The sequence below is a fragment of the Dromiciops gliroides genome, chromosome 5 (genome assembly GCF_019393635.1).
Source record: "Dromiciops gliroides isolate mDroGli1 chromosome 5, mDroGli1.pri, whole genome shotgun sequence".
Taxonomy (NCBI): Eukaryota; Metazoa; Chordata; class Mammalia; order Microbiotheria; family Microbiotheriidae; genus Dromiciops; species Dromiciops gliroides.
This window is the reverse complement of record NC_057865.1, coordinates 22610081-22631333: the sequence shown is the minus strand read 5'-3', so window position 1 is coordinate 22631333 and position 21253 is coordinate 22610081. Positions and strand designations below refer to the sequence as shown.

At 43.6% G+C, this 21253-nt stretch overlaps 2 protein-coding genes across 3 annotated transcripts in view; one reads left to right on the top strand and one right to left on the bottom strand.

Annotated features, from left to right (window-relative positions):
- The window catches only part of OSBPL10 (oxysterol binding protein like 10), a 233233-nt gene that overhangs the window by 174003 nt on the left and 37977 nt on the right, over window positions 1-21253 (bottom strand). The window lies entirely within an intron of this gene.
- On the top strand, window positions 16555-17933 carry LOC122727694 (fructose-bisphosphate aldolase A). The gene has a single exon (XM_043965398.1). It carries the CDS (start codon window positions 16636-16638, stop codon window positions 17728-17730), a length of 1095 nt encoding a protein of 364 aa, XP_043821333.1. The 5' UTR covers window positions 16555-16635; the 3' UTR covers window positions 17731-17933.

Genomic DNA, 21253 nt, shown 5'->3' with positions numbered 1-21253 from the left:
TGACATCAGCTTCATTTCATGGTTTCCCAGGTCTGGGTTAAAAGGGTTCCTGGGGCTTTACAGACCCTGAAAATAATGCTGGCTGATTTTGACTTTGCCGGAACCAGAGATGACTAACTAGAGGCCCATTTCAACCTCATTTCCGCAGTCCCTCCATTCGAGACCCAACGCTGGGGCCCGGGATCCGGTCAATGCGGGTTATTAGGTCTCCAGAGAGAAATTCTGTTTACCCACAGGAGATCTGCTGACATTTTTGAAAGCAGAGGATGTTAACTGTTTAAACATTCATGATGGGACCTAATGGTTCTGTTAATTCTTGTCCCTTTGTGCTGACTGTGCCGGACGAAAGCTTCCCGGAGGTTAATTAAGCAAAAACAACTCAACAACCATTTGTTAAAAGGAAGCCGCAGATAGAAGGCCCTGTGTCCCAAGAGCTTACTTACAATCTGGGGAGGAGGGTGGATCATTTTATGGACTTACACAAATAACTATGACCACAAAGTCCATCGACCAAACCGACTGAAAAGCATTGATTCAATACGAACCCTGCGCCAGACAACAGAAATACAAAGACAAAACAAAGCCACTGCTGCTCTCCAGGAGCTCACACTCCAAAGGAGGAGATGAGTGAAAAGGAGCAGTCCAGGCAAAGGAACACGGGGGTCAATGGGGTCAGCAAAGGAAAGAGAATGGAGAGAGGAGACAAGAAGGCCACAGACAGATCCTTAGGGAAAGGAGGAAAGGAAGATGAGGAACCAGCAAGAGACAGAGAAGCAATGGGCAGAGAGGTAGGAGGGGCGCAATGAGGAAGACGTCATAGTAACAGGCACCAAGATGTAATGATCAACACAGACTATGCAAGAAAATGATGGAAATGGATTGGGAAAACAGCACCGACCTGGGGGCCGGGATTCCCCACCACAAGCTCGCCAGGAACCCCCCCCCCCCATCTCAATCAGCGCACTGGGCCGGCACTAAGTCCTCCTCCAAGACCAGAGAGTCGCCCACAGCTGCCCATATGTGACACTGATCCATCAAACCTTAAGAAAAACGTTTTTCAGAAATACCAAATGTGCCTAATTTCTGAGCGGCAGGAATAAAAAGCTTTCCAAGTGCCTTATCCCAGGAGAGGAAATCTAACAGGAAAAGCACAGGGAAGCAGGACAGGGTCCGCGTCATCCCGTGATCCTGGCTGCTCCTGGGCAGAGGTCAGGAGGGGAGGAGACATCCCAGACCCTACCACTTTTATTCAACTACAAAAAGCCGTTGTACTTGCCCACCGGCGTGACAGAGTTCAGATATTAAATATGAAAGAATAATAAGCAGGGTGGAAGCTTGTACCAGGGCTGCTTTTATCCAGATTCCATCCAACAAGAGAATAATTTTCTATAACAATTTTTACTTAGTGATTTAAGGGATAGCAAAGCATTTTACATGCATTATTCCATTGGATCCTTATAACCATCCTATGAGATAGACACAATTATTGTCCCTGTTTAACAGATTCTTAAAATAGGGGCAACTAGGTGGCACAGAGGATAGAGTACTACCCTGGCATCAGGAGGACCCAGACACTTACTGGCTGTGTGACCCTGAGCAAGTCACTTAACCCAACCCTCCCCCCCAAAAAAATTCAGTGATTTGCCTAGGTAACACACCTAGTGTCTGAGGCAGGATTTGAACTCAGGTCTTCCTCATTCTAAATCCAGCATCCTACCCTACAAGCAACAGAGGATGCATGGTTCCAAATGCCAAAGAGAAAGGGGGGGGGTGTGCAGGGGTGCCACACAGGATATTCTCTCTATATCTATCCTATTTATCCTAGCTTTCTATCCTATTTAAACTAGCTATCTCAACAGCAACAGGATAACAATGACCCCAGAAAGAATAGTTTCAGTCTAATGCTTCAAGAGGTTGAAAACTTGGGGTGGGGCAAAGAGATTTGTCCTTCCCTCATTTTCAGTCATGTCTGACTCTGTGATCTCATTTGGGGTTTTCTAGGCAAAGATACTGGAGTGGTATTATTTTACAGATGGGAAATGGAGGCAAACAGGGTTACGTGACTTGCTCAGGGTCACGCATCTTGTAAGTGTCTGAGGCTGGATTTGAACTTGGGAACAGGTCTTCCTGAATGCTAACCATTGCACCCCCTAGCTGCCAAAAAGAAAAAAACAATCAGAAAATTAGCAGAAGGAGGAGAGGAAAAGGGCTACAGGCAGAGGGAGTTACAAAGTAGCTGACATGTCCACACCTGCATGACCTCTTCCAAGGGCCTTCCTTTACTCTCAGGCAGTCTGGTCCTAGCGAGCATACATCTGTAATAGCCACCCTTCTTAGGGATGTAAATACAATGGCAATTAATCCTTGATCACTGAGACCCTCGGCCTAAAACTGCCTTGCCCAGAAAGTGGAACAGCATTAAGACAGAAGAGTAACCTGGAGGGCTTTGGTGCCTTTTTAATTTTAAAACCTGTACAAAATCACAGTGAAAGTATCCCACAAGCCTAGTGGAAAATGGCCCTGTGAATGCTATGACCCTTGAGGTTAGTAAAAGGCATGTCAGGCACCATGCCCAGGCACTCCAGAAGAAAGCTGCTACAGGTATCTACTTCTCCTCTGTCCCGACCCCTCTGGTCCATTATTTCATTAAAAGTCAAGAGGCAAATAGCTCTTGATATCACTCACCTTCTCAGCAAGGCCACTGTGCAATCCCACATCTCTCCTGGTCAGCTTTCCCTTGGAGTCCCTGCTCATCTCTCCCCCTGCCATCCCACACCCACTCTCCTTCTTATTTCAAAATTCCAAAGGAGCAGTGACTTCCTGGATTCCATGATGCAGGTGCCAGCCTATGCATAGCCTCCAAGACTCTTGACCAAGCTCCCTCTTGGGGCTGTAAGAGGCAGGAAATTCCATTCAACATGGAGGGTTTAGAGAAGGAAACCTTCCACTCTTTCTCCTGACATTTGAGAGAAATGCTTGCTTTTCTCTTGTATTAATAATGAATGATTGAATCAGAACCAAGGTTTTTCCCCTTTCCTACTTCCTCATCCAGAAATCAACCAGTGTGGAAAATCTTGGGCAAATACCCAAGCTAAAATCTAACCAAAGACAGCAAAAGAAATTCTAAGTTTAGGCAAATGGGTGGATTCATGCCCGTTGTGTTCACTTGGACAGGTCTGGGGAAATGTGGTTTCTCCCTTTGGTCAGATGAGTGATGTGCAAATTGACACGTCTCTTTGACCAAGACTCAGGTGATACAAGTTTTATTTATATATATATATATATATATATATACCTTCATCTCATAATATTCATTAATTTAACCAATCCAGAGTTGACTGCCATCCTCAGAAACACCCACTTTTCCAAGGGCATATATGTTGTGAGCACACCACCATGACAACCTCTGGCATTCAAGAGTGCTGCTGACCTCTTTTATTAATAAAATGCTAGCATAATTAATACAATAATTACCCAGAAACTATGTTTCTCAGCCTTTTTAAAGGTCACACATTGTAACGGTACAAGTGGAGGCCTCTGGGTGTCCACTGTCCGCTCTCTCCACCTGACCCGCCCATCTTATTTTTCCCCACCTTCATTTCCAATAGATTTCTTTTACTTGGGCTCTCCAAGATTACTCGTTGAAACACATGACAATCTACTCACAGATGCTACATGCCTCTCCATTACCCCCCTGGTAATGCTTGATTTTTGTTCTTGGGACAATATGTCCCCTCCCTCACAACCATACAATGCTTCCAGTATAAGACTGGGAAATGGACAGAGAAGTCTTGACCACAGTAGTAAGGAGAGCAACAAAAATATGAACATATCATGAATGCAGAAAAAGCTTATAACATAGAATACCCATTCATGTTTTAAAAAAACCTACTAGAAAGTACAGGAACATAGAAATTTTTCCTTAACACAAGTGGTATCTCCCTAAAACCAAATACCATCATCATCTGTAATGGGGATAAATAAGCGGCCTTTACGGTAAGATCAAAAGTAAAGCAAAAATGTCCGTTATTACCATTACTGTTGCACATAGTGCTAGAAATACTATCTCTATAGATAAAGGTGAGAAAATAAAATGAGGAATAAGCACAAAGAGATAGCTTAGCTTCTTGCAAAAACGTTTTATTCCGAGAACCTTAGCCAACCAAAGAAATTAACAACTTTGGCACAACTGCAAGTTATAAAATCAATTCACACAAATCATTAGCATTTTTGTATATTGCCCACAAAATACATCAGGAAGAGATAGAGTTACTAAAATAACTGCAGATTATTTTTAAAAAAAACCTTTGGAATCTACCTACCAAGCTACATAGGGACTATGTGAATATGGCTACAAAACAGTCTTTATACAAACAGACCTAAATGGAAAAATATTGTAGAGCTAGGAAAAAAAATAACAAAATTCATTCGAAAAAAATAAAAGGTTAAGAATCAAGGGAGGGGCCGCTAGGTGGCGCAGTGGATAGAGCACCAGCCCGGGAGCCAGGAGTACCTAAATTAAAATATGGCCTCAGACACTTAACACTTACTAGCTGTGTGACCCTGGGCAAGTCACTTAACCCCAAATGCCTCACTTAAACAATAAATAAATAAAAATTTTTAAATTTTTTTTAAAAAGAATCAAGGGAAATAATGAAGAAAAAAAGGGGGCTGAACAGTACCAGATCTCAAAATACAACACAAAGCAGTAATCATCAAAACAATTTCATGAGAAATAGAGAGGTCCATTTGTGGGAAAGATACAGAAGCAAATGAACACGGTGGACTAGTGTTTGATAAGCCCCAAAATCCCAGCAACTGGGGGGTGGGGGAGGGGGAGAAACTCACTATTTGACAAAAGCTGTTGGGAAAACTGGAAAGCAGCCTGGCAGAAACTAAGTACAGACCAACATATTACACTATATACTAAGATAAACTCTTCAAAAGGGTACATGATTTAGATGTAAAGGGTAAAATCATAAACAAATTAGAGGCACACCGAAGGAAGAAATGACTTGTCAGATGTTTGGATAGGAAAGGAGTTTTCAGCCAAACAAGGAGTAAAGAGGATCACAGCGAGTAAAATGGACAATTTTGATGACACAAAATTTAAAAGTTTTTTGCACAAACAAAACCAACGCAGCTAAAATTAGAAGCGAGACAGGTAAACTGTGGAGAGGGGTGACTTTACATCAAGTTTCCCTGATAAAGATATCTTAGACAGGGAACTGATTCAATCTTATAAGAATAAGATCCATTTTCTAGTTCATAAAATGGTCAAAGTATTTAAACAGAAGTTTGTAGAAGAAATCCAAGGTATCAAGAGCAATATGAAAAAGTCTTTAAGTCACTGATAATTAGAGAAATGTAAATGAAAACTCTGAGGCTCCATTTCACACCCATCAGACGGCAAAGTTGATTTTATAAAAAGGAAAATGACAGATGCTGAAGAGGCTGAGGAAAAAACAGGTACATTGATGCTCTGCTGGTCAATCCAGCCATTCAGGAAATCCATTTGGAACTATAGCCTAAAAGGTATTCAACTGTGTATAGATACTCTGTGACCCAGCAATATTACTGCATCTATACCCCAAAGAGATCTTTTTTTTTTAAAAAAGAGAGAAAGAAGAAGAAAAGGATGCATATGTACAAAAATATTTATAGTGATTCTTTTTGTTGAAGCAAAGAACTAGAAACTGAAGAGGTGGATTGGGGAATGGGTGAACAAGTTATGGTGCATGAATGTGACAGAAGAAATAAGGAAAAGGGTAGTAGGTTCAGAGAATCCTGGAAGACTTGAATGAACTGATACAGAGTGAATAGAGGGGCAGTTAGGTGGCTCAGTGGATGGAGCACCGGCCCTGGAGTCAGGAGGACCTGAGTTCAAATCTGACCTCAGACACTTGATACTTACTAGCTGTATGACCCTGGGCAAGTCACTTAACCCCAATTGCCTCACCAAAAAAAAAGAAGATTCAATCACAGAGTGAATAGAAGCAGAACAATTTGTACAGTAACAATATAAAAAGAAACCATTTTGAAAAACTTAGGAACTTTGATGAACACAATGACCAACCACAATTCCAGAAAACTTTGATGATAAATGCTGGATTAGAGCATGGACGGATGGAGAGATAGATACACTGATAGATACGACACACACAGACACACACCCATGGTATATTGTGGAAAAAACCAATGTGAGGGCAGCTAGGTAGTGCAGCGGATAAAGCACCGGCCCTGGATTCAGGAGGACCTGAGTTCAAATCTGGCCTCAGACCCTTGACACTTACTAGCTGTGTGACCCTGGGCAAGTCACTTAATCCTCATTGTCCCACAAAAAATTTTAAAATTTTAAAAATTTTAAAAAAGACCAATGTGGCAATGTTTTGCTTGACTATGTACATTCATTACAAGGGTTTTATTTTTCTTTTGTTTTCTTTTCCTAGTAGGAGAAGAAGGCAGATCATAGTCAATTGAAAAATAAAAGTTAATTAAAAAAAAAAAACCAGAGAGACCTTTGTATCTAAGGAGAAAGCTGAGGTCATTTAATAACAACATCGCTAGTACTGATGATGATGATAATAACAATAATCTAGCATCATAATTAAGATGAAAGAAAATTCTGCCCTCTGCATTTTAGACACCAACTTGTCTGAAGCAATCTTATTCATTTCTATTATTCCAATCTTTTTTTCTGCTTAGAAAGATTTCCAAGGGCAAGCCAGTTCAGACTTTTCTCTCTCTAAGCAGAAAAATGCTTAAATTAGAATATAATTACAATATTCTACATAATTATAATAGTGTCATTGTTATTCTAATGAACTCAAATTTCTCACAGATACAAAGGCCTTACTTATCTGGCCAAAAATGCAAAGTACAGAATTTTGCTTCCCCAAACGGGATGACCACAACTTCCCCCACACTCTCAGAGTCATTTTCCTAAAATCATTCCACTCTTCCAGCACTCCCTCCCAGGATCTCCTTTCTAGCCCATCAAAGGAAAACTCAAGAACCACTTCCATTCACTGAAGTCATCAGACTCCTCTTAATAGGATCATTACCCTAAAGCAGAAGTTGACATGCACAGACTGCCAAAGAATCACTGGATATATTTTAGGGGGTCTGTGAACTTGGATGGGAAAAAAACTACATCTTTCGTTTCACTAACCTGTAACTAAGAGTTAGCATTTTTCCTTAATTATTCAAAAAATGTGATTCAGAAAAGGGATTCAGTAGATTGCTCAAGGGACCCAGAGCAGAAAAAAAAAAAGTTAAGTACCCCAAACCTAAAGGCTGAGAAAGATGCTGCTCTTGGGTTAACTGATCAAGCAAGGGCCATGAGCCCCAGCCCAGTCACCACTTAATTACTTCAGGGAAGAGTCTTTTTCCTGAGCTGATCAGGAGAAAGGATCAGTAGGTCTTAGATAATGGAGAAAGTGCATTGATTGCAAGGCATTGTTTTAGAATTGAAGAGTTTAAAAAAAAAAAAAAGACTCATGAGGTTTCCCTTTCAGGTTATTCCAAAAGTTTTGGGCCACGTCATTTTTAAATGCTTTCTTAACATTTCTGAAAGGTAATATAAAAACCAAACAAGTACAAAAGGTACATAATTTTTAAAAGTGTTCTTAACATTTCTAAAAGGGGGAGTAAAAAGAAAAACTAAGATGTATATAATTTTTCAATGTTTTCTTAATACTTCTAAAAGATGATGTAAAAACATCAATAAAAATTTATTTGTTAAAAATATAAGGGGCAGGTAGGTGGCGCAGTGAATAGAGCACTGGCCCTGGATTCAGGAGGACCTGAGTTCAAATCTGGCCTCAGACACTTGACCCTGTGTGACCCTGGGCAAGTCACTTAACCCTCATTGCCCTGTAAAAAAAAAAAAAAAAGAAAGAAAGAAAGAAAGAAAGAAAAATATATAGGGGGCAGCTAGGTGGCGCAGTGAATAAAGCACCAGCCCTGGATTCAGGACGACCTAGGTTCAAATCCGGCCTCAGACACTTGACACTTAACAGTTACTAGCTATGTGACCCTGGGCAAGTCACTTAACCCTCACTGCCCCACCAAAAAAAAAAAAAAAGATGAATCAGGTATATATATATATTTCATCATTCATTTATGCTTTCTGTCCAAGCTACATATTCTGAGGGCCAGGTGTCTCAGTGGTCCATCTTGATGCATGTCATGAGAACTGACATCCTCTATCTACTTGGTTTTCCATTTTTGTTTTTTGTGGGGAGGCAGGGCAACTGGGGTTAAGTGACTTGCCCAGGGTCACACAGCTAATAAGTGTCAAGTGTCTGAGGCTGGATTTGAACTCAGGTCCTCCTGACTCCAGGGCCGGTGCTTTATCCACTGTACCACCTAACTGCCCCCCCCACACCTTCTATTTCCTGGGGGGAAAAAAAAGTCCATTTCCTTTTGTGAAATGACCTCCGTCTTCCTCCAAGTGGAGACTTCACTGCATCTCCATGGCAGTGACAAACGCTGCTGGGAGGCACTCAGTATTAATAAAGGGATGATGGGCCACTTATCCCCATGTTACATCTTTCTGTCATACTGCATGGGAGAATCCCAGGCTGCCTCTTCTCTACAACTTAGAAGTCTAAGAGAGTTTTCAGAGGCAATGACAGGTTAAGTCACTTGCTTCGGTGAGTGTCAGAGGCCAGATCTGAACCCAGGTCTCCCTGGATTCATGGGGTGAGGAACCTGAAAGTTGATAAAGAAGGCCGCAGTGGATAGAGCACCGGCCCTGGAGTCAGGAGGACCTGAGTTCAAATCCAGCCTCAGACACTTGACACTTACTAGCTGTGTGACCCTGGGCAAGTCACTTAACCCCCATTGCCCCACAAAAAAAACCAAACAAACAAAAAGAAGGCCACCAGCAAGGTGGGGGAGGATGGGCAGAAGCACAGGGTCAAGGGGCAGAAGCACAGGGTCAAGGGGCAGAAGCACAGGGTCAAGGGGCATACCTTTGATCCAGTTCACCTGGAGAAGAGGATGTTCAAAGACCCTGCGCGGTTACAAGTTTTCATGGGACTGGAATAACATGTTTTCAACTCCAAAATTATTCTGAGGATAATTGAGTGATTCTGAAGGCCCAGACAGAACCATTTAATTCAAGCCTTCAACAAGCCACAGCCAAGGACCCAGAGAAAGAACAAGCCTTGCCCTTGGGGAGCCCAGGAACCCAAATTCAAAATCCAATCTCGGCCAGTCCCACTGGCAAGGCCCCGGTACGAGGGTCCTTCAAACCTATCTTGGGAACTGGAGGGGAAAGAATGAGAGAGTTACAGTCACAAAAGCCAGGTTCAGATCTTGTCTCTGACACTTGCTACTGGTGGTGAGTCCTTAGCCAAGCGACTTCCCTTCTATGGGCCTCAGTGATCTCAACTGTAAATGGGGGGGAGGGGGCGGTTAGACCAGACTACCTCTAAGGTTCTTCCCAGCTCTTACTCTTTGGCGCCACCAAATTGCAGCACAGCTGGGAGATTTCACAACCCATCCAACACTGCAGAAAACCACCGCTGAGTTACCCCAACTGAGATATTTTAACGTTTAAAGAAATTTTCTTTTAAAAACCATTTACCAACTTCCTGCCGAGGATTTCTTCACCCTTAGCCATGTCCACTTTTAATCTCCCTCCTTCCCACCCCACAGCAAGGGCTGACGAAGCATCATTGAGCCCGTGTGAAGTGGAGAGCCAAGCACCTGCTAAAAGTAAACCGAATTAATATTCTAGATGCCACGGGCTGGGCTCGGGCTCTGTCCATAAAACCCGAGTGGAGGGGAGAGCTCAAGCCCCTCCTGGATTGATTCAATACATCGCCACCATCTTTACCCAGAAAATGCCATCCTTGGGAAAAGCACATACACCAGAATCAACAGACCCGAGTTCAAATCCCAACCCTGCCACTTGTGTGAGGATAGGGCCAGTCATCTCTCCATCATCATCTAGTTCAGAGGCTGAACTGGACACAAACTCCAAGATTCCTCATAGCTCTGGACAGGATGAAGGCTTCCCGCCCCATCCAGTCCACCCAGAGAGACAAAACTAGGAAAAACCCTGCCTACAAGGACCTGGGAAGACCCCATGAGCCATGAGATAATTTGGGGAAGGGGGAGAGCAACCTAACAACCAAGCTCAGGAAAGGTGTCCAGTTGGGGATGGGACAAACCATGGAGGGGGAGGGGCGACTGCCAAAGCAAGGGGGAGAGAATTGGCTCTTGCGGACAGGAAGCCAGTCTCCAATGTGGCAGAGTCCTTACACCAATTAAAGTCACCCCCGGGTTAATCAATGAAATGAATGGACAGATCCACTTGGCTGGGGAGGGAGGGAGGCCCCTTCATCCAGGAAGTTCCTGGGCCTCTCCTCACAAGACTTCTTCCCAGGCCTCCTGCTCGGAGCTGTTTTAATTAAGGAGGACCAGGACGCCCTCTCTGCATGATAGCAGCTGGACTTGTGCTGGCCTTGACTTTGCTTCTCAAGGTCTCTAAGTAGGAATTCTCTCCCGAGGCAGGTGCCCAAGAAGAAGCAGTCCCCCAGCCAATGATGCTAAAGCAAGAGGCCTCCATGAGGGTGGCTGACTTGCCTAGGGTCACCAGCAGAATTTGAACTCAGGTCCTCCGACCTCTCTCAGTGCCCCTTCCCTGTACCGTGCTGCAGGGTCGGTCATCCTATTAGTTTTAGGAAAAGACGGATGTCCACCACGGGTCTCATCCATCAGCAAGCATTTATGAAGCGCTTCCTGTGTGCCTGGCCCAACCACTGGCCTCAAGGAGCAGTCAGACTTGTATAAGTGAGGACAAAGGCACTGAGATCACACCCCCAGGGAAGGTGTTCAGGGCAAACCACAAGGGGAGATGTTCCCCCACCCCAAACAGGATTCTGATTTTCAGTGTCATTCGGAGGCTCAGGCATCATCACTAATTTCCCCACCGTGTTCGCAAGTTTGCAAAACTATCTTAATTCACTGGAGCCGCACAAGAATTCTAGAAATAGGATCGTCCCCATCTTACAGGTGCAGTGATGTAAAACATGACCATATTAGTCATTTTGTATAAGAAAACCTGAATAAAAGAAAAAAATGAAAAATAGCAGGCTTTAGTTCTTTCTTTGGAGGTAGAGCATATGTTTCATCAATAGTCCTTTGGGATTGTCTTGGGTCATTCACAGTTCTTCACCAAACAAGATTGCTGTCACTGTGCACAATGTTCTCCTGGTTCTGCTTACAAGTCTTTCCAGGCTTTTCTGAAATCACCCTGCTAGTCATTTCTCATAGCACAATAATATTCCGTCACCATCCTATACCACAGCTTGTTTAGCCATTCCCCAATGGATGGAGATCCCTTTGATTTCCAATTCTTAGCCCCCACAGAAAGAGCTGCTATCAATATGTTTGTGCAAATAGGTCTTTTGCTATGGGGGGTGTCTTTGGGATCTAAGGGCACGCCCTTTGGGCACAGTTCCCAACTGCTCTCCAGAATGGTTGGATCTTTTCACAACTCCAGCAACAGAGGATTAATGTCCCAACTTTCCCACAGCCCCTCCAACACCCTATATTTTCTGGTTTTGTTATATTTACCACTGAAAGGTGTGAGGTGATATCTCAGAGTTGTTTTAACACACATTTCTCTGACCAATAATGATCTAGAGCATTTTTTCATATAATATAGATAGCTTTGATTTCTATGTCTGAAAACTGCCTGTTCGTATCCTTTTTTTTTTTGCAAGGCAATGGGGGTTAAGTGACTTGCCCAGGGTCACACAGCCAGCAAGTGTCAAGTGTCTGAGGCCACATTTGAACTCAGGTCCTCCTGAATCCAGGACCGGTGTTTTATCCACTGCGCCACCTAGCTGCCCCCATTCATATCCTTTGACCATTTATCAACTGGGGAATGACTTGTATTTTTTTTTTTTTTTGCAGGGCAATGAGGGTTAAGTGACTTGCCCAGAGTCACACAGCTAGTAAGTATCAAGTGTCTGAGGCCAGATTTGAACTCAGGTTCTCCTGAATCCAGGGCCAGTGCTCTATCCACTGCACCACCTACCTGCCCAATGACTTGTATTTTTATAAATTTGATTCAGTCCTCTAAATACTTGAGAAATGAGCTACTTGTTTCGACAATTCTTTCCCAGTTTTCTTCTTCCTTATAATTTTGGTTACATTGGTTTTGCTTGTGCAAAAGCTTTTCAGTTTTATGTAACCAAAATTATCTATTTTACATTTTGAAATAGCTGAGATTTTTAAAATCAAATAAAACTAAGCTCTGAATTCTCAAAAATGGTTGTTTTTCATCTCAAAAGATTAGAAATTCAGCTCACATCCCTACAGTGGGGTTGATAAGGAGCTTCTAGAAACCCCTCCAAGTATGGAGGGCCAGTGATGCCAGGTGTGTAGGTATCATCATTAGAATGGCCTCAGGAAGGATGCTTTCACTCCCAAAAATGGCTCAGCTTCTGACTGTACCAAGCTGCCTCCCTACTTCCAAGATGAGCTTCCTTAGTAGTGTGATAAAATAATGGAATTTGGTAGACACCCAGGGGTCCCACCTGATTGCTCGAGTATTGTTTGAGAAAATGGCTAAGTACCTACTTGGGATGATTAGATATGAACCACCACACCTGGCCTGCCCTGAGCGATGTACACTGCTGATGTCAGCAGGGGAACCACTCTCGGACATCCAGCTTGAAAGACCTCCCTTCTGGGGGAGGGAGAGAAAAAGCAGAAAAGGGAATACTCGCCAAGGGGAGCTCTCTTTCCCGCGGGTGAGCTTCCAGAGTGGACTAGATGGGGCTGCACAGCTGTCCCCTATTGGAACTAGGGACCCCAGGGACCCCAGGGACCCCAGGTGGTGAGTTAAACGAGGCCAGCTCTCTGAATTAGCTGAGCTAGAAGCAAGTTTGGGGGTTGTGTCAGTCTTTGCTAGAGCCAGGGAGCTTATCCATTTTTCTCTTCCTCTATTCCCTTGTCCTTGACTTTATTAATCTCACCTTTGTGATGTATTTTATTCCCATTAATAAAACCTGATTTGTTTGTGGAAAAGAGGCTGTTAAGCTCCTTTCTTATTGGCCTGGGAGAAATAACAAAAAAGGCAGTTTGGAAGGGAGGAAACTGTTGACCTAGAGGTCCCTCATTACTTTTTTAGTTGTTTTTTTCAGGGCAATGAGGGTTAAGTGACTTGCCCAGGGTCACACAGCTAATAAGTGTCAAGTGTCTGAGGCCGGATTTGAACTCAGGTCCTCCTGAATCCAAGGCCAGTGCTTTATCCACTGCACCACCTAGCTGCCCCCCTCATTATTTTTTGAACCCCAATATTATAGCAAGTCACCCAACTAACTCTCCCCATATTAAATTTGGCCCCTACAGTAGGAAGCAATTACCAGGGCAGACTGTAAAGCAAGTGAAGCCCCTACAAGCCTCTCCATGACAACAAAGCCATTACCTAATAGTATTTTCGCCAACATCCATCTGAGAATAAATGCATACATGTAACATAATTGTCCACACCTTTCTTAGGAGAGTCTCTGAAAGGAATACCATTTAAAATGTAATGATTTCTGGAGCAGCTAGGTGGCGCAGTGGATAAAGCACCGGCCCTGGATTCGGGAGCGCCTGAGTTCAAATCCGGCCTCAGACACTTGACACTTGCTAGCTGTGAGACCCTGGGCAAGTCACTTAACCCTCATTGTCCAGAAAAAAAAAATGTCATGATTTCCTATTGAAGTGGATCACCCCAGTCTTCTCACCAATAATGGTATTCATCCCTACCCCCCAAGTAAGGGGGTGAATAAGGCAGCATTAATGTCATGAATCTGGGAGAGAACAACTTAATTATAAGGCCAAATGTCTGAACCACCTATTTTTTACAAAGGAATGCAGCGGATAGTAAAGGGGGAAACACCATTAGCAGGCATTTAATAAGCACGGGCACTTGGCTAGGCCCTGGGGGTACAAGGATGAAAGAGATACAGTCCCTGCCCTCAAGGAGCAGTGCATCTGTGAGTCCATATAAAAGAAATACAAAGAGAATAAATTTAAAATCGCTTAATGCAAGGCAGTTTGGGAAGGAGGGCGGGCCCTAGCAGTTGGGAGGGATCAGGAAAGGTTTAAAGTGAAGAGAGATTCCATGGAGGGGGCAGGTTCCTCTCTGGGACATGGCGGTCACAGTAATGAGAAAGGATCTGAGAATGCAGATGGGGGAATCGTGCCCAGTGGAGCACCACAAACAGGCCAAGATCAAACTGTGAAACAAACAAGGGGGATGCATTAATGGCCAGGCAAGAATGGTTTCCGATGAGCGTATTAAATGCTTGCAAACAGATCTCCCAAAACACTGGGGCAAGGTGGGGGCCACCTCAAAACAACCCTGGCAAGTAGGTGCTACACAGAGTCACACAGCTAGTGTCTAAGACAGGATTTGAACTCAGGACTGCCTGACTCCAGACCCTGGCAGCTAACTCTCAATGTCTATACAATTTAGCCCAGAGATTACAGTGCCAGAAATATACCGGGCAAAGGGCACAGAGAAAATGAAAAGCTCCACACACCAACACTCTTTGAGGCAGCAGAGGTCCGACAGCTGGAGAATGGAACTGTGGGTAACAGAATGCGGCTGAGCTGCAAGAAATGACGACAATGACGCATTCCGAGAAGTCTGGGAAGACGTACATGAATGGATGCAAAGTGAAGTCTGCAGAGCCAGGAAAACAAGATCACAGACCGTGACTTCAACAACGAAAATGGAGAGAACCCTCACCAATCAACAATGGGCATGGCCAAATCATAAGGAACAACCGAAGCTTGTCCCTAAAAAAAGCCTACACCTTTGCAGAAGAGAAGGGTCCACGGCTAAGGAATAACACATACAACATTTGGGGTTTTTTTTCTCTTCATTTTTTTTTCCTTTCTTAAGATTCTTTGTTATGAGGCATGGCTCTCAGAGAGAAAGGGGGAGATGCCAGGGAAAAGCTAGGTAATATAGAAACATATTATCCATAAAAACCTATTCAAAATAATAAAGAGTTAAAATGAGAAATCTAACCAAAATGGCAGGCAAGTTGTTGTAAGGATTAACCAGCCTAGATAGCACTACTAGGCCTACATTTCAAAAAGAAAGAAGGACCCGTATGTACAAAAAAGTTATTGACAGCAGATCTTTTCATGGCGAAAGACAGGAAACCAAAGGGGCGCTCATCGATCAGGGAAATGCTGAATAAAATGATGGTACACGATGTGATAACAATACAACTGCACTCTGAGAAATAAAGAGGGTGGTTTCAGAGAAACCTAGTAAGACCTGCATGAACTGATGCAGAGGGAAGTAAAAAGAACCAAGAAGACAATTTCCACAATAACACCCAGTACTGCAAAGACAACTCCAAAAGACTTCAAAACGCCAGTCAATACAACGACCTACCATGATTCGAAAGAGCAAGACTATGGCCAACGAGGGAATTTGTTTTGTTTGACTATGAATATGTCCTACAAGACTTTTGTTTTTCAATGAGAAACATCTGGGAGGGAGAAAAAAAACCCATTTTTATGCATTCAAAAAAAATAAAATTTAATTTAAAAAAGATTAATGGGTCTATCTGAGAAGTGCTTTAGGAGCCGCAGTGTTTATATATAAGGTACTTTAAAAATTTTTTATGTTTTATTAAGTTAGCACAAGCCAGGGCCCCAGAAATTTGAGAGTATTCATGGCAATAGATATAACTGTGACATCTTACAAAAATAAAGGTGAATTAAAAAAAAAAATAACACTGATTGCTCATAAATCACCAACATTCCAATTTTAGCAAAGGTTATCTTTTTATTTATTACAAAGCGCACATCCTTGGGAACCTCCCAACCAGAAAGAAGCAGGTTTAATGGGCACTGCAGCATGTCAAAAACACTGAGGAAACAGCATAATTTGTAGGGCAGTGCCTTACAAAATAAACACATAGCTAAGCAAGTTTTACTCTTATAAACTGAACTGCTCTTACCAACAGATGTGAACTCATTCAGTCCTTCAAAAGACACAGTGGGGATGCTCTACCAGTCCATGCAAAGACGAGTGTACTCCTGAAGAGTGGAAACACCCTGAGGGCAGGCTGTTTCTTTTTTTTTTTTCCCCTCTCTGCAGCCCCAGCACTTAATAAATGCCTTGCTGATGGACCGATGGTCCTTAGGAGCCCACAAGGTGACTGCCCCAGGACCCCAGAACAGTTCCCTCTGTGCTAGAGGCAGAGAGAGGGGATGGGAAGGCCCCATTTCTTCAGCACCACTGAGGAAGAAGTCATCCCAAAGACCCTCATTTTGGGGGCAACTAGGTGGCACAATGGATAGACCACCAGCCCTGGATTCAGGAAGACCTGAATTCAAATCCAGTCTCAGACACTTGACACTAGCTGTGTGACCCTGGGCAAGTCACTTAACTCTCATTGCCCTGCCCCCCCCCCCAAAAAAAGACCTTCATTTTGGGAAAAAACTGGACCACACCACATAATTCTTTAAAATTCCATCTATATGCCCCTCCTGAGTTCAATAAGCGACGTTCGGATTCAGAAAGCGCAGAAGTTCGGCTCCCGACCATAAGAGGTCTGCATCCTGCGGGAAACTACCAGCACAGCCAAGGAAAACATGCCTTGCCAATACCCAGCGTTGACACCAGAGCAAAAGAAAGAACTGTCTGAAATAGCTCACCGAATTGTTGCACCGGGCAAGGGAATTTTGGCAGCAGATGAGTCCACTGGTAGCATTGCAAAGCGGCTGCAGTCCATTGGAACTGAGAACACAGAGGAAAATCGTCGCCTCTATAGGCAGTTACTTCTAACAGCAGATGATCGAGTGAACTCCTGTATTGGAGGTGTTATCCTTTTCCATGAGACACTCTACCAGAAAGCCGATGATGGTCGTCCCTTCCCCAAAGTCATAAAAGCAAAGGGTGGCATTGTGGGCATCAAGGTGGACAAAGGTGTAGTGCCCCTGGCAGGGACCAATGGCGAGACTACCACCCAAGGTCTGGATGGGCTGAGTGAGCGTTGTGCCCAGTATAAGAAGGATGGGGCTGACTTTGCCAAGTGGCGTTGTGTACTGAAGATCGGGGATAATACACCTTCCCCACTTGCCATCATGGAGAATGCCAATGTGCTGGCCCGATATGCCAGCATTTGCCAGCAGAATGGTATTGTCCCCATTGTGGAGCCGGAGATCCTCCCTGATGGAGAACATGATCTGAAGACCTGTCAGTATGTCACTGAGAAGGTGCTGGCTGCTGTCTACAAAGCTCTGAGTGACCACCATGTCTATCTGGAAGGGACCTTGCTGAAGCCTAACATGGTCACTGCTGGCCATGCCTGCACTCAGAAGTATTCACATGAGGAGATTGCAATGGCAACTGTAACTGCCCTTCGCCGAACTGTGCCTCCTGCAGTCACTGGTATCACCTTCCTGTCTGGGGGTCAGAGTGAGGAGGATGCCTCCATCAACCTCAATGCCATCAATACCTGCCCCTTGCATAAGCCATGGGCCCTGACCTTTTCTTATGGCCGAGCCCTGCAGGCATCTGCCCTCAAGACCTGGGGTGGAAAGAAGGAAAATGTAAAGGCTGCCCAAGAGGAATATATTAAGCGGGCCACGGCTAATAGCCAAGCTGCTCAAGGCAAGTATACTCCAAGTGGAAAGACAGGAGCTGCAGCCAGCGAGTCACTCTTTGTCTCTAACCACGCCTACTAAGTCTAGGCCTTTCACCTGGGTATGCCCTAACACTCCAGGCCATCCCTCACAGTCCAGGAAGAGGCTGAGATCCCAGAGCTTTGTGCTGACCTCTCCCATCACTCCTAACTCGTGTGGTGTTGTTGCTCTGTGGTGAATCTAGCGACCCTTCCTCAGCCCACTTTTTCCAATAAACAACTATTTAACAAGGAAAAAAAAAAAAATTCCATCTATATGAATCATAGCATGATTAAGAGGGACTCAGGGGTGGGGCAGCTAGGTGGCGCAGTGGATGGAGCACCGGCCCTGGAGTGAGGAGTACCTGATTTCAGATCCGGCCTCAGACACTTGACACTTACTAGCTGTGTGACCCTGGGCAAGTCACTTAACCCCAATTGCCTCACTAAAAAAAGAAAAAAAAAAAGAGGGACTCAGGGATTGTCTTCCCCTATTTTTACAGGTAAGGAAACTGAGGCCCTCTTTGCTTTCTTCTATGGAGTACACTTAACCTTTCCTCAAGGTCAGAGTCCTTCAATATTTTAACACGCCTGTGATCTCATGGATGTGTACAAAACAACATTCTTTTCTAGAAATGCCCACAAGAAAAATCCCTGAAACTTTCTGACCGCATTTAATGCAAGTTCTCTAGCCTTAATTCAGAGATATTGATTTTGGTTTAAAAAAAAAAAACAAACAGGCAACACATAACAAAAACATCCTGTCCATTTGGCGTCCAAATACTGGTGGACAAAAAAACCACTAATTGAGGAGTTTCAGGAACTGCTCACCCAACAAGGTGACTTTTAAAAAACCGAATTGAATATCTACTGTATGGGGCTTAGGGGGATGCTGAGACATGTATCAGCTGAAGAATAAATATTCTAAAGAAATGTTTGCTGTCTTCTCCTTTAGTTCAGAGATCTGGTATCTATCTATGGTATATTCTCACACACACACACAAACACACGGTTGTTATAAAAAATTAATTTTATACATGCACAGAGGTATATACGTATGTGTGTACAGGTACATACACACATATACATATATACATGTGCATAAACATAAATATACAAATATATACACAAACATGCATATACATGTGTGTAAAAAATTTGTTCCTCACAACAACTGGGGAGGTAGGTGCTATAATGATGATCACTGAGGCAAACAGGGTTAAGTGACTTGCCCAGGGTCACACAGCTAGGAAGTGTCTGAAGCCAGATTTGAACTCCAAAGCCACATGCTCTAACCCCTGGGCCGCCTGGCTGCCTCATGTAAGAAAATATAAGATAATTTGAGGGGGGATCAGAAAAGGCCTAAAGCAAGAAAGAAATGGAATACAGTCTTCTTGTTAAAGTAACCTGAATTTAGATTTGAGAATAACTGCGAATTTAGCAATAAAAAGAGACCCAAAAGCTCAATCTAACATGATGATCTTGAACAGTTCTGAAAACATCACCATTTATGAAAACAGCCCCAGGGTACACCAGTATGTCATTAATAAATCAATTAGGCAATAATTCACTTACAAGAAAATCCATTTAATTTGGTTTTTAAGCGTCCCAAACGACTTAAGTTCTCAACAGAAGAAAATGACTTAAGAAAGTCTAGGAGGTGGAGGCAATTCCACCTCAGAGTGTTCTCTTTTTTTGTTTTGTTTTGTTTTTTTGTTTTTTTAGTGAGGCAATTGGGGTTAAGTGACTTGCCCAGGGTCACACAGCTAGTAAGTGTTAAGTGTCTGAGGCCGGATTTGAACTCAGGTCCTCCTGACTCCAGGGCTGGTGCTCTCTCCACTGCGCCCCTTAGCTGCCCGGAGTGTTTTTTTACAGATGAGGAAACTGAGGCCCCAGAGAGATCATAGTATCCTGGATCCGGAATGGGAAGGAAACTCCCAACTCCCTGATTTTACTGATCAGGAAACCGAACCTCTCAGAGATTAAATGACTTGCCCTAGGTCACAAAGGTGGTAGGATTAAACTCCGGCCCTTAAACTCCAAAGCCAGTGCTTTTCTCCCCCTGCCCCCCCCCCCGCACCCCCCCCCCCCCCCCCGCCCCACCGTACTCCATTATGAAAATAACTCAGAGAACTAAAAGAGCAGAATCTAGAACAGAGAAATTTACAACCCAGCATTTTGCATCCAAGACATCAGAGGAGAATTTAAACAGAGAGTTTCAAAATTCCATTTCTCAATACCAGTGATGCACTTCCCTGAGGTTTCCACCTTCCCGCTTTCTCTTGCCCGGCTTCTCCTCTTCTATCACAGATCTTTCTTTATGGACCCTCAATCTACTCACCTTCCCATTCCCCACTTTCATCACCAAGTGACTTGATCAATAGCTCCTTGAGAGCAGTGCCTGTTCGGGGTTTTTCTCTCTGTATTCCCCAACCCTAGTTTAGGAATTTTTCTGTACTTGGACATAGGCCTAAGAGAGCTCTGATTAAAAAATCTCCCCGCTAACTAAAGCATATCAGTACCCAGTTCTGAAATTTAGTCAAAAACTCTATCAATAAGCATTTATTAAGTACCTACTATGTGCCAAGTACTGTGCTAAGCACCGAGGCAAAAGGCATTCCCTGACCTCACAGAGTTAAGTAACTTGCTCACTATGTGTCAAAGGCAATTTAGAATCTTTGAGGCAGTGGCCTTCAGAGTCACATCCAATAGGCATCCCCAGGTGAACACTCAGGTTTAAAAGATGGGATTTTGTCTGAAGGACACTGAAAACAGGGTACTCTAACCTCCCAAATCCCTATAATCCCCAATCCGGTCTGCTCTCTGCCTCCTCTTCGATTCTGGAGCCAACTCCCCAGCCACCTACCGTGCCAGCTCCATTGGCATGCCCTGATGACTAAATTCATTTAACAGCCGTCCACCTGCATGCCACGGTTTGGACAATAACCGCTTTTCATCCATTTAGTTATTAGTGTGTAGATTATTAGGCTCTGTCATGTGAAACCAGTACCACACGTCATCAGCACACAAGAACATGTGCAGGTCTTGACCATCTATGGGGAATTCTTCCATTTAAATTCTGCAATGGTCATCTATGAAGACAGAAAACACTTACAGAGAGCATCAGTCCCCTTGTTTTATGTCTCTCTTGATATTACTAATCACCAGGGTGTCAAATAAAGCTCTCTCTGCTATTTCTTTCCAAGAACTCCACATAATCTTAAAACAGGCATGAAAAACTCACTGGAGAACAGTATTTTGATGCTAATACTGAATCAAAGGCTTTTCTAGCATCAAATGACAGACACTGTATTCTCTGAACCTTTCCATCACCTGGGTAACAGTAGAGACATGGTTGGCTTTGGAAAGTCATAGATGAAAGCCAACCCATTCACATCTATTTTCATTAGGGATACCCTAGAATTGAGAGTATCTTAAAAAAGCATTTTGGTGTCCCAGACCCTTGGGCAATCAGCCTGGCAAAACCAATGGCCCCCTTCTCAGAAAAGTTCCTCTAAATGCACCAAATAAAATACATAGGATTACAAAGGAAACCAATTCTACTGAATTTTTTAAAAAAATTTTTT

Coding starts and splice junctions, on each gene's coding strand:
- LOC122727694 (XM_043965398.1), top strand. CDS start 16,636: ATGCCTTGCCAATACCCAGCGTTGACACCAGAGCAAAAGAAAGAACTG.